The following is a 12806-nucleotide window of genomic DNA, read 5'->3' on the forward strand; positions in this document are numbered from 1 at the left end:
GATGAGGACAGGAAGTTCTGTACTTTTTGTAGTTCTTTTTCCTCACCACTTCCTGTCCCTTCCCCTCTTCACAGGGGCCAATCACAGCTTCCAAATTGCCTAGCATTGGCCAGGGGCAGGGCCTCTGGGGTAGTCACCTCTCATCCTCTGAGAGTACAAACTCTTATCAAAGTATTCACAAGTTTCTGACAGAGTTAAAAGGGTGGAGCTCTCTAAGGGACTTGTGAATTCTCTTATTTGATGGCTAACAAAGTGTTAAGTAGGGGTTTCTTGACTGATTACCTCAAAATAGACAAAGAAAATAAATCATTCCCTTTGACTCCATCTACCGACCACTCCATGCTGCTCCCTCCAAGCCCCCTGGAGAAGTAGGAAATCCTTGTCTTTTTCTTAATGAAAACGGCTTTTCAACCCTCTTGATCCTCAGAAGAACAATGAGACAATCTTCCCCTGCACTTGATCTCTGTCACACTCTGTTCAGAAACAGGCTCCACAGCAGAGCAGAAACTGAGCGCTTCTGGTTGTTTCCTCTGCCAAGAGTTCTGGATGGTTTTTATTAGCCTTTTTAATATGGTTAACAGTTAAAGAGAATTTGAGCAAAAAGGATTTCTGATCTTGTTGAAGGAGATGAGAATTAAATGGCTGTTTCCCATTTTCTTGTGTTTTCACCAGGGAAATCCTCTCTGGGGATGGCCCTCTTCCGCCTGGTAGAGCTTTCAGGAGGCTGCATCAGAATTGATGGGGTGAAGATCAATGATATTGGCCTTGCTGATCTCCGCAGCAAACTCTCCATCATTCCTCAGGAGCCAGTGTTGTTCAGTGGCACAGTCAGGTGAGGAAGGGTGTGCAAGGGCAAGGAGACCCAGAGAAGTTGCTGTAAGAACTCAGGGAAATACTGAATTGTCTTCTTTTCTGGGCTCTGTTTTCATCTGATTGTGCACTGGGCCCTGGACAACTCTCTACTTGGTAGCTTTCTTTGTGATGTGAGGTCAGCCTTGAATGATAGGTAGGGCATCGAAAGGCAGGTTTAGGGGAAGGATGGCTATGATGGAGGGTTTAGCTATCAGCCAGGAACAGAAGATGAGTCAATCTGGCAAATGACCAATATTCATCTAGCACCTACTGTGTGCAGAGTCCATCCTGAGAAGCTGAGGCTACTAAGAGGAATACCGGTGAACCCTAGAGGCTGTGGGTGGGAGCAGGATAGAGGGGGAAGAGGAATCTCTCCCCCACAGAAGAGGGGAAAACCTGACAGGTAAGTAAGTATAAGTCAAACCCTGGGTGGAAGGGGGCCAAAAAGAGAAAATGGCAACATGTTCGGGGAAGGAAAGAAGAGCTGTGGGGATCAAAGCAGGAAAAGCTTCCTGGAGAAGGTAGCACTTGAGCCATACCTTGAAGGCAAAAGGAAAGAATTGGAGTTATTAGTTTAGTTTGGCTGAGAGGTAGAGTAAATATGTGAAGGGAGCTAGAGGAAAAAAGCTTGCAAAGGCAGATGGGAGCCAGTGCCTAGGGAGCTTCAAATTTCACTTTTTAAGGAGTTTATATCCTAGCTGCAAGAAGGACCCACTGGAAGATTTTCAGAAGAGTAATAGGGTGAGCTCTGTTAAAAGAGGAAGGTCGTTATGGAGAGCTTCAGAAAGGATGGAACAGAGAAGGAAGAAGCTCCCAGACCCAGACATGGATACCACTTGGGGTATGGGCAGAGTCCAGCCCCGAGGCAGTGAGGGCTCATTTGGGGGGCAGGACAAAAGAGGCTGAAACCAGGGAAGAGCCACAGCTGGGAAGAGAAGGTGGGGGTCTTCCCTGAGTACCTCATAGTGGGGGAGGTAAGATGAGTTTAGGAGCATCATAAGTGCAGGACTTGCATGAATGTTTTCTACTTTGAAAGAGGAAAGCATCTAATTTTTAATCCACCTCTTTGAAGCAAACCACTGAGCAGGAGAGGATATGGCCTCACAGGTGCCCACGGCTTGATGGCCGAAATGTAGTGGCTTTGACTTGTGCAGTCATTGTTCCAGTGGTTGGACAATAGGGGAGACAACCAATAGCAGTCACGGGCTTTTATTTTCCTGTTAGATTCTTGGGGCATAGCCTCTACCTGGCAGCTTGCTCGATAGTACTCCTTTGTGTGGAGGTCTTGCTTATTAGTAGATTGTCTTGGGGGCCTCTGCCCTAGGCCTTGACTTTCAGGGGTCAGGTTTAAGGGTGCTGCTGGGCCAGGCTGTCAGGTGGATATGAACAAAAAATTCTGTGGGCGACACAGTCAGGTTTTTATTATAATAAAGATATTTTCTTTTACCAATTACATAAAACAAATTTCCACTTAAGTTTTCCAAAGTTATATGATCCAAATTATCTCCCTCCTTCCCTCCTCCCAGAGCTGGCAAGCAATTCAGTCTGGGTTATGCAGGTATTATCATGCAAAACATATTTCCATATTGTTCATTTTCTTCAGAATAATCACAAAACCCAAAATCAGAAACCCAGATAAAAATAAATGAAAGTGAAAAATTGCCTGCTTTGATCTACATTCCAACTCCAACAGTTCTTTCTCTGGAGGTGGAGAGCATTCTTTGTCATAAGTCCCTCAGAAGTCCTGGGTCATTGTATTGCTGGGAGTGACAAAGTCTATCACATTTGATTATTCCATAATATTGCTGTTAATATGTACAGTGTCCTCCTGGTTCTGTTTTTTTCACTCTGCATCATTTCGTGTAGGTCTTTCCCACTTTCTGAAATCATCCTGTTCATCATTCCTCATAGCACAATAGTATTATTCCATCACTATCATATACCACAATTTTTTCAGCCATTCCCCAACTGAGGACATCCCCTCAATTTCCAGTTCTTTGCCACCACAAAAAGGGCAGCTATACATATTTTTGTACAAGTAGGTCTTTCACTACCTCCCCACCCCTATCTCTTTTTTTAATCTCTTTGGGATACAGACCTAGTAGTAGTACTGGATCAAAGGTTATACATTGTTTTATGGCGGTTGGGCATAGTTCCAAATTGCACTCCAGAATGTTTGGATCAGTTCACAACTCCACCAACAATGTAACAGTGTCCCGATTTTGCTCATCCCTTTCAATATTTATCACTTTCCTTTACTGTCTGTCATATTGGCCAATCTGATAGGTGTGAGGTGGTACCTCAGAGTTATTTTAATTTGCACTTCTCTAATCAAGAGTTATTTAGAACTTTTTTTGTATGATTATTGATAACTTTGATTTCTTCATCTGAAAACTGCTTATTCCTATCCTTTGACAATTTGTCAATTGGGGACTATTTGGTTTGTATCTTATGAATTTGTCTTAGTTCTCTATGTATTTGAGCAATGAGATCTTTATCTGAGAAATTTGTTATAAAAATTTTCCCAATTCTTTTCCTTCTAGTTTTGATTACATTGGTTTTGTTTGTACAGAAATGTTTCAATTTAACATAGTCAAAAGTTATTCATTTTACATCTTGTAATGTCCTCCATTTCTTGTTTGGTCTTAAATGTTTCCCTTTTTCAATATGACAAGTAAACTATCCCATGTTTCCCTCATTTACTTTCGTAGCCCCCTTTATGTCTAAATTATACCCATTTTCACCTTATCTTAAATGTGAGATATTGGTTTATACCTTAGTTTCTGCCATTCTGTTTTCCAGTTTTCCCAGCAGTTTTTGTCATATAGTAAGTTCTTACCCCGCAAAGCTGGGATCTTTGGATTTATCAAAACTAAAATGTTGAGCTCATTTACCACATATCTATTCCATTGGTCCAGCCTTCTATTTCTTAGTCAGTACCAGATTGTTTTGATGATTACTGCTTTATAGTACAGTTTTAAGATCTGCTACTACTAAGCCACTTTGCTTCACACTTTTTTTTTTCATTAATTTCCTTGATATTCTTGATCTCTTGTTCTTCCAGGTGAATTTTGTTATTTTTTCTTCTTCTGCAAAATAGTTTTTTGTTAATTTGGTAGATATGGCACTGAATAAGTAAATTAGGTAGGATTGTTATTTTATTATATTGGCTTCAATCTACCCACAAGCAATTAATGTTTTTCTAATTGTTTAAATCTAACTTTATTTGTGTGAAAAAATTTTTGTAATTGTGTTCATATAATTCCTATGTTTGTGTTGGCAAATAGATTCCCAAGTATTTTATCTTGTCTAGAGTTATTTTAAGTGGAATTTCTCTTTCTAACTCTTGGTGTTGGAATTTGTTGATAATTATAGAAATACTGATGATTTATGTGGGTTTATCTTGCAGCTTTGCTGATGTCATTAGTTATTTCAACTAGTTTTTTTAGTTGATTCTCAAGGATTCTCTAAGTAATACCATCAATATCATCTGTAAAGAGTGCTAGTTTAGTTTCCTCATTACCTATTTTAATTCCTTCAATTCTTTTTTCTTATTGCTAAAGCTAATACTATTTTAAGTAAAGACCCATTTATTACTATGCTTTCTAGTGTTTTCAATTGGAATGGGTGTTGCATTTTGTCGGAGGCTTTTTTGTATATCTATTGAGATAATCATATGATTTCTGTTAGTTTGATGGGAGGAGCCTGCTCTCCGCTGGTCCAGGGGCTCAATGGGGTTTGACAGCATCGGCGGATTAAAATGAATAGATACAGTCAGCATTTCAATCATGTATCCCAAAGACTGTTCTGGTCAACCTTGGGCTGGCTTTATTTTTTATGCTCTTTTCTTAAGATTACATACATGTTTCATTCTCACCATATATCTTTTCTTAGAGATTAAGTCATACATTAACTTCTACTGAATTACAAAATAATTTTATTGACATTTCTTAATTATTGTATTTTCTTTGATTATACAAAGGATGCAAAAGCTTGGCAAGAAATGTTCATTGCATGTGATTGGGCTGGAAAATTTTTTCCCACCCACCTGCAAGGTATAGCTGCATTACAGCTGAGTACAATGGTTAATTACATTTTGTTCAGTCAAGTCAAGAAAGATTGTTCTTTGCTCTGTTCACATGTATAATTAATCAGTTATGATTTGTTATGCTAGTTGATTATACAATTACATTATAAATCAGAATTCAAAAGATACAATAATCCCAACCTGGTCTGAATATTGTTTCAATAGTAACCTTTCATTTTTCAATATTTTTCAAAGGGAGTTTGTTCTGTTCTTTGAGCTCTGGAGTTTAATGAGAATAGTTCAGAGGTAACTTGCTCTAATTTTTCATCCCTTGACCTCCCTTCTCTCTGTGTTAGCATTCCACATCAAGGGGATCCAGGGAAGCTTGAGGGCAATCCTCCAAGTTTCTGTGTATGGGAATTGAGAATTCTAAAGTGCAGTTTTTTGGGGGTTTTAAAATCTTTAATGTTAACTCAGTAGTAATTGCTGGTTTGTTGAAGAGAGATTTTTAGGGGAATTTCTGTATTAATATATGTAAAGGTGGGAATTTCCTAGGAGTCTGTAGGGGGTCTGTAAAAGCTCTGGTAATAGCCTTTACTATTCTTCTGTATTTTCCTGGGGCTGAATAGAGACATTATTGATCACAATAATTCCAATAAGGAGTGTTAATAAGAGAGAAGTCACGCAGGGGGATCTTGAGTGGGGGTAACCATCCTCCCTAGGATCCGCTCTGTAATTCTAGGATCCCATTTGAGACCTTGTCATTCAGGATGGGGTTTGATGGCCCTTGGCAGTTTGGTTTTTGATAAGGTCAATTATGCTGATTGTTTTCTCAATATTAAACCAGCCTTATTTCCTGATATAAATCCCACCTGATCATAGTGAATAATCCTTGTGATATATTGCTGTAGTCTCTTTGATGGCATTTAAAATTTTTGCATCGACGTTTATTAAGGAAATTGGTCCATAATTTTCTTTCTGTTTTTGGTCTCCCTGACAAACTATATTTGCTTCACAAAAAGAACTAGGTAGGATTCCTTCTTTGCTCATTTTGCCAGATAATTTATATAGTATCTGATTAATTGTTCTTAAGGATTTGATAGAATTCACATGTGAATCTATCTGGCCCTTGGGAATTTTTTCTTATAGAGTTCATCAATGGCTTGTTCAATTTCTTTTTCTAAGATGGGATTATTTAAGTATTCTATTTTATCTTTTGTTAATCTGGCAATTTATATTTTTGTAAATATTCATCCATTTCATCTAGATTTTCAGATTTATTGTCACATGATTGGACAAAATAGCTCCTAATGATTGCTTTACTTTCTTCTCCATTGAATATGAATTTCACCCTTTTCATTTTTGATACTGGTTATTTAATTTTTCTTTTAAGCAAATTAACCAATGCTCTGTTTTATTTGTTGTTTTTTCTCATAAAACCAACTCCTAGTCTTATTTACTAATTCAATAGTTCTCTTATTTTCAATTTTATTGATTTCTCTTTTGATTTTTAGGATTTCCAATTTAGTCTTTAATTGGAGATTTTTAATTTGCACTTTTTCTAGTTTTTTTAGTTGCATTCCCAATTCATTGATCTCCTTTTCCCTTACTTTATTGATATAAGCATTCAAGAATATAAATTTTTCCCTAAGTACTGCTTTGACTATCCCATAAATTCTGATTTGTTGTCTTCTCATTGTCATTCTCTTTAATGAAATCACTAAATGATTGTTTCTAAAATTTTTCTTTGATGCATTCCTTTTTTAGCTTTAAATTATTTCATTTCCAATTAATTTTTGTTTGTCTTTCCATAGGCCCTTATTGATTATAATTTTTAATTTAGTTATGACCTTAAAAGGATGCATTTATTGTTTTTGGTTTTTTTGCATTTGGTTGTAAAGTTTTTATGCCCCTGATACATGTCAATTTTTGTATTAGTGCTATGTACTGCTGAAAATAAGATATATTCCTTTCTATTTCCATTCAGTTTTCTCCAGAGAGCTATTAATTCTAACTTTTAAAAAATTTCATTCACTTCCTTTACTTCTTTTTTGTTTGTTTTCCAGTTCAATTTATCTAGATCTGAAAGGGAGAAGTTGAGGTCCCCCACTAGTATAGTTATTTCTACTTTAAAAAATTGGAGGCTATACCATTTAGTATTGATATTACTTCATTATCTATAGTACCTTTTATAAAGATGTAATTTCATTCCTTATCTCTTTTAATTTGATCTATTTTTGCTTTAGCTTTGTCTGAGGCCATGATTGCTATTGCTGCTTTTTTTTTTTTTTTAATCTCAAGTGAAGCCCAATAGATTCAGCTCCATCCCCTTACCTTTACTCTGTGTGTGTCTATCTCCCTCAAATGTGTTTCTTGTAAACAGCATATCATAGGATTCTGGTTTTTTATCTACTCTGATTTTGGCTTCTGTTTTATGGGTGAATTCATCCCATTTATATTGACAGTTATGATTACCATCTGTGTATTCCCCTCTATCTTGTTTTCCCCTTTATTCCTGCACTTTCTCCTTTTACCTTTTTCCTCTACACAAGTGTTTTATTTTTAGTCACCCCCCCCCCTTCCTCCTTCCTTATATTACTTCCCTCCCTACCACCACCTCTCTTATTCCCCTTCTACTTCTCTATAGGGTAATATAGGATCCTATACCCTAATGAGTTTGTTATTCTCTCTCTGAGCAAATTCCAGTGAGAGTAAGGTTTAAGCATTGCCTATCACCACCCTCGTCCTCCCCTCCACTGTAATAGGGGTCTTTTTGTGTGTGTGTGCCTATTTAGGTGATATAATTTACCCCATTTTACCTCTCTCTTCCCTTTTTCCCCTGTGCAATCCTCTTTTTCACCCATTGATTTTTTTGCATGTCATCCTAAACAGCTTATTCTCTCACCATGCCCTCTATCTATGTATGCTTCTCACTACTATGATAATGATAAAAATGTCAAGAGTTCCAAGTATCATCTTCCCATGTAGGAATATAGATAATTTGACCTTATTATTGGGTCTCTTAAATATTCTTTCTTATTTTTACCTTTTTATGCTTCCCTTGAATCTTTTTTGGACATCATATTTTCTGTTTAGGTTTGGTCTTTCAATCAGGAATGCTTGGAAAATTCTGTTTTATTAAATGACCATTTTCCCCCCTGAAAGAATATATAGTCAATTTTAATTATTGGTTGTAAATCTAGTTCCTTTGCCTTCTGGAATATCATATTCCAAGCCTTCTGATCCTTTAATGTAGAAGCTGCTAAATTCCATGTAATCCTAACTGTGGCTCCATGATATTTGAATTGTTTCTAGTAGCTTGCAGTATTTTCTCTTTGGCTTGGGAGCTCTTGAAATTGGTTATAGTATTTCTTGGAGTTGTCATTTGGGGATTTATAATAGGGAGGTGATCTGTGGATTCTTTCAATTTCTATTTTGCTCTCTTTTTCATTAATGTCAGGGCAGTTTTCTTTGATAATTTCTTATAATATGATGTCTAGGTTGTTTTTTTTTTATCATGACTTTGAGATAGTCCAATAATTCTTGTATTGTCTCTCCTGGATCTATTTTCCAGGTTGGTGTTTTTTCATCTATTTTTTCATTCTTTTGATTTTGTTTTATTGTTTCCTGATGTCTCATGAAGTCATTAACTTCTATTTGCCCAATTCTAGTTTTTAAAAAAGAATTTTTTTTTCCCATGACCTTTTGAACCTCCTATTCCATTTGGTCAATTCTTCTTTTCATGGAAATCTTTTCTTCATTGAATTTTTGTGCCTCTTCCATTTCTTTTCCCCATTTTTCTTCTGTCTCGCTTTAGTTTTTGAGTTCTTCCAGTATTTGAGACCAGTTCCCATTTTTCTTTGAAGTTTTTTACATGTGGCTGCTTTGATCTTACTGTCCTCTGCTGAGTCTGTGCCTTGCTCTTCTTTGGATCCACAAAAATTTTCTAATTAGGTGTTTCTTTTGCTGTTCGCTCATTTCCTTTTTTTTTCCTTTTAACTTTTATCTTAAAGGTAGGCTCTGTTCTCAGGGTAAAGAAGGCATTCTTTTTCTCTTAAACTTCTATTTTTTCCCTTGCTTCTTCTTTCAGCTATAGTTCTGGTCTTTGGTGAATTTCAGTTCTTCCATAGTGATATAGCCTGTGAGCTGGGAGCTCTGGAACCAACCTCCTGCTCCTGATTCAGTCTCCTTTCGGGACTAATGATGACTTGCATGGATCAGTGTACTGTGAGCTACCTTGTCCTGGGGTTAGGGATTTCACCATAGTCTTGAATGGGCCAAGCACCATAGATGCGGGGTGCTCTGCTGCTGGTTAGGCAGGATCCTGGGGTCTCAAAGTTTGCTTGGGCACAGGGTTGGCCTGGACTCCTGCACAGTTTTACTTCTGGTTCCCCACTCTTCCTGTGAAATAGATCATCTTTGCCTACCTTTCAAGTTTTTTTCAGCAAGAGAGTTACTTTACTCCATCCCCTTGTTGGGTCTGTAACTTCAGTATTCGTTTTGAGGCATTATTTTAAGGTTAGTTTGAGAGGATTATCAGAGCAGTTCCAGCTTCCAATATTGCTAATCTGCCATTTACCCCAGATGGATATTTTGAGTCAAGCTAACACAGGTAGTCAGGCCCTACATCTTTGATTATACTTATGGGTTAGGAGGCATGAAACCCAATGCAATCAGTATGGCTTCTGTGATGCCCAGTCAGGGGAACTCAGAAGGGCTTTCTTCCCTTGGAAAAAGAGTAGGAGGCACTAAGGGGGCATTTTGAGCTACTTTTTTTCTTTTTCCTTAGCTATTTAGATGTACTTTTTGGTTTGGGCTCTCTCCTTCCATGAACCCCATGCTCTGAGAAGAGTGTGTGTGTGAGAGAGAGGTTGGAACTCCATCCATTTAATACAAACCCTTATCTTTCTCTGGCTTAGGAGTTTTGGGGGGAGAAAGCTACAAATATAGATAAGATGCAGTTTGTAGTGGCTCTAAGACCCAAGTCAGGAAGATTCCTCTTCCTTAGTACAAATCTGTCCTCAGACCCTTAACTTGACTGTGTGACCCTGGGCAAGTCACTTCACCCTGCTTGCCTCAATTTCCTCATCTATGAAATGAGTTAGAGAAAGAAATGGCAAACACCCCATTACCTCTGCAAGAAAACCCCCAAACCATTGGGATCACAAAGAGTGGGACATGACTGAAAGGACTGAACAAGTGAGAAATGACATTGGGTAGGAGGGTGGTCTCTTGAGTTGAGCCTTGAACAAGGGAGCTAAGAATTTTACTAGTGGAAGGGGCTCAGGAGCAAATCCCTTTCACCTCTGCTGCAGTTTCCTCATCTGTAAACTAGAGGATGTTGATATCTGTCGCACCTGCTTCACAGGCTGTGGAAATTCAAATGAGAGGATGCTTGAAAAAGCTATCAAAGGGCTGGCTCTCATTTTCGTCTCAGCCTTTCTCAGGCTTCTTCACCATTCAGGATGTATGTAGTATGTGAGCACCATGCCTTTTCTGGGCCCTGGGGTACAAAGATATACCCCACCACTGCCTGAAGGTGATTCCTGTGCATCCATGGCTGCTAAGTGGCACAGTCCGAGGACTCCCTCATCCCAGGTTTCTCTCAGTCCAATTTAATAAAGTCTTTTAAGCACCTGCTCTATGCCAGGCACTCTGATAGGCTCTGGTGATACAAAGGTAAAACTAATCCAGCATCTTCTCTCAAGCTTTTTTTTTTTCTGAATCGAGGGCCTTGAAGGTCTTGATTAAGGCAGAATGCCATTTATTAAGAGGGAGGAGGGGGAAGCCACAAGCTTGTAGTAAGTCACAGCTGAAAGAGATAATGGCACCCAAGACCCAATTGTCCAATTGTCTTAGGTGTGTGACTGAAGAGGTGGAGAAGGTCCTTGTTGGGGTGGGGTTGGGGGGGTCTGATCACCTAGTTTTAAGGAATTGTCTATGTGTGGAGACAGTCCTGAGGATGATCTGATGAGGAATACAATGGACCGTGAATAGAAAGAATTGGGAAAGTGCCTTGAAGTTGGGAGAGAAGCTAGCAACATGAAGGGCAATGTGTGTGTGTATGGTTGTGTTTTGGCAGAGGAACTTCTATAGGGTAGAGACCTTTTATAGGGAACAGGACTTGATTCTCATCTATGACATCAGACTTGGTTTCTGCTCTCTGAGAGGTGACGTTGCTCTTAGGCATAGATGTCCCCTGGACTGTGTGACTTCTTGGCTTTCACTTGTGCCTTCGGCCTGCCTCCCCCACCACTACCTGGAGAAGCCCTGGCTACGGTCATGTTGGGCCTCAAAAGCCTTCAACTCTACTTCTTCTCCCTTTTGTGCCCAGGTCCAACTTGGATCCTTTTAGCCAGTACAGTGAAGACCAGATTTGGGATGCCCTAGAAAGGACACATATGAAAGAATGTGTAAGTAGGGATGAAGGTGGTAGGGGAGAGCAGAGGGGGAGGGTACCCCACCTTCACTGCTGACTGCTTCAGGGGACATGGGCAGCCACCCATCTGTAGTTACGTCCTAGAGGAGCATGGCACCCCTCTCCCCTGCCCCTCCATTTCTCCTCTGAGCACATGCTTGTAGGGCCAGCTTAGGCTGCCTGCTTTCCCTTTGGATCTGCCTCCTGCTCCTCATACAGACTCTGGGCTAGGCCCAGGAGGCAGAGCCAATCCCTCCCTCTTCTTCCAGGTTGCTCAGCTACCTCTGAAACTTGAGTCTGAAGTGCTGGAGAACGGGGATAACTTCTCGGTGGGGGAAAGGCAGCTTCTGTGCATCGCCAGAGCCCTGCTGCGACGCTGCAAGGTAAAGCCCCTGCTCCCCCAGGGAGGGCGGGGAGAATGCCCGGGGCAATTGGCTGCCCTGCTGGTACAAGAGTACTTGAGGCCCCTGAGCTTTCATACCTGCCAGCAGTTTTGGACAGTTTGCCCCAATGAAGAAGCTACCAGATTTGACTTCCCCAGTTTGTGCTTCAGGAAATTCGCAGGTTCTCCTGTTTGGGGACCGCACATTAGCTGCTATGTTGAATTGTGGAAAACTCCAAAGGTTTCTCCTGGTCCATAACCATCCATTGGCCCCTTGACAGATTCTGATACTGGACGAAGCAACGGCAGCCATGGATACAGAGACCGATTTACTGATTCAGGAAACCATCCGGGAGGCATTTGCTGACTGCACCATGTTGACAATTGCTCACCGCCTGCACACTGTCTTGGGCTCAGACCGCATCATGGTGCTGATGCAGGGACAGGTAGAGCACTGAGCCCTCTGAGCCCCCAGCCTGGCATGGTGCCCCTCAGCCATGCTACAGGGTCCAAGAGAAGATTCCTAGTCTCTCCATTGACATGTTGCTGGCCCAGTGTGGTCAGTGATACTCCAGGAGGTGATTGTGCCCTAAGGCCCTGAAGGTAAAAAAAGCAGGAGGGCAGGCAGCATCTCACGAGGCCTCTAAGGGGCCTTGTGCCTCTTTGTCCACAGAAGTGTGCAGGAAGGCTCCTTCCTTGGGTCAGGCTTGGGCATCCTTCACTTGGACCTTGCCTAGATGTGAAAGGGGTATATGGGGGTGAGTTTTGGAAGAAATAACAGCATCCTGAAGCTTCTCCTTCCCATGCTAAAGTTAACTTGAACACGAGTGTTCTTTGGTGTGAATACCAGCAGCCTCCTGAGTTAGTATTTACTAAGTGTCCTTTGTGTGTGAGATTTCTTTTAGAATAAGTGTTCTGGTCAGAGAACTCTGCCCATCACCAAGGAGTGCTTGGGAGAAATGCAAAATGGGAGAAAGCAAAGATTTGTAGAATATAGAACTGGAAAGGACCTCCAAGAGCCTCAAGTCCAACTTCCTTATGTTTTAGATGAGGAAACCAGGGCCTGGAGAGTGGAAGTAAAGGAGTAACTTAACCAGAGTCATCCCAGGGGAGAGAGCACCAGGCCA

General features: G+C 40.3%; 1 protein-coding gene across 3 annotated transcripts in view; it reads left to right on the top strand.

Moving 5' to 3' along the window:
- ABCC5 (ATP binding cassette subfamily C member 5) overlaps window positions 1–12806 on the top strand; it is a 66365-nt gene that overhangs the window by 51708 nt on the left and 1851 nt on the right. For all 3 annotated transcript variants that reach the window (XM_044673263.1, XM_044673264.1, XM_044673266.1), the window contains 4 exons: window positions 673–832; window positions 11214–11292; window positions 11567–11680; window positions 11961–12125. In XM_044673263.1, coding sequence (XP_044529198.1) covers window positions 673–832; window positions 11214–11292; window positions 11567–11680; window positions 11961–12125 — 518 coding nt within the window. The remainder of the gene's footprint in view (window positions 1–672; window positions 833–11213; window positions 11293–11566; window positions 11681–11960; window positions 12126–12806) is intronic.

Source organism: Gracilinanus agilis, chromosome 4 (assembly GCF_016433145.1).
Source record: "Gracilinanus agilis isolate LMUSP501 chromosome 4, AgileGrace, whole genome shotgun sequence".
Taxonomy (NCBI): Eukaryota; Metazoa; Chordata; class Mammalia; order Didelphimorphia; family Didelphidae; genus Gracilinanus; species Gracilinanus agilis.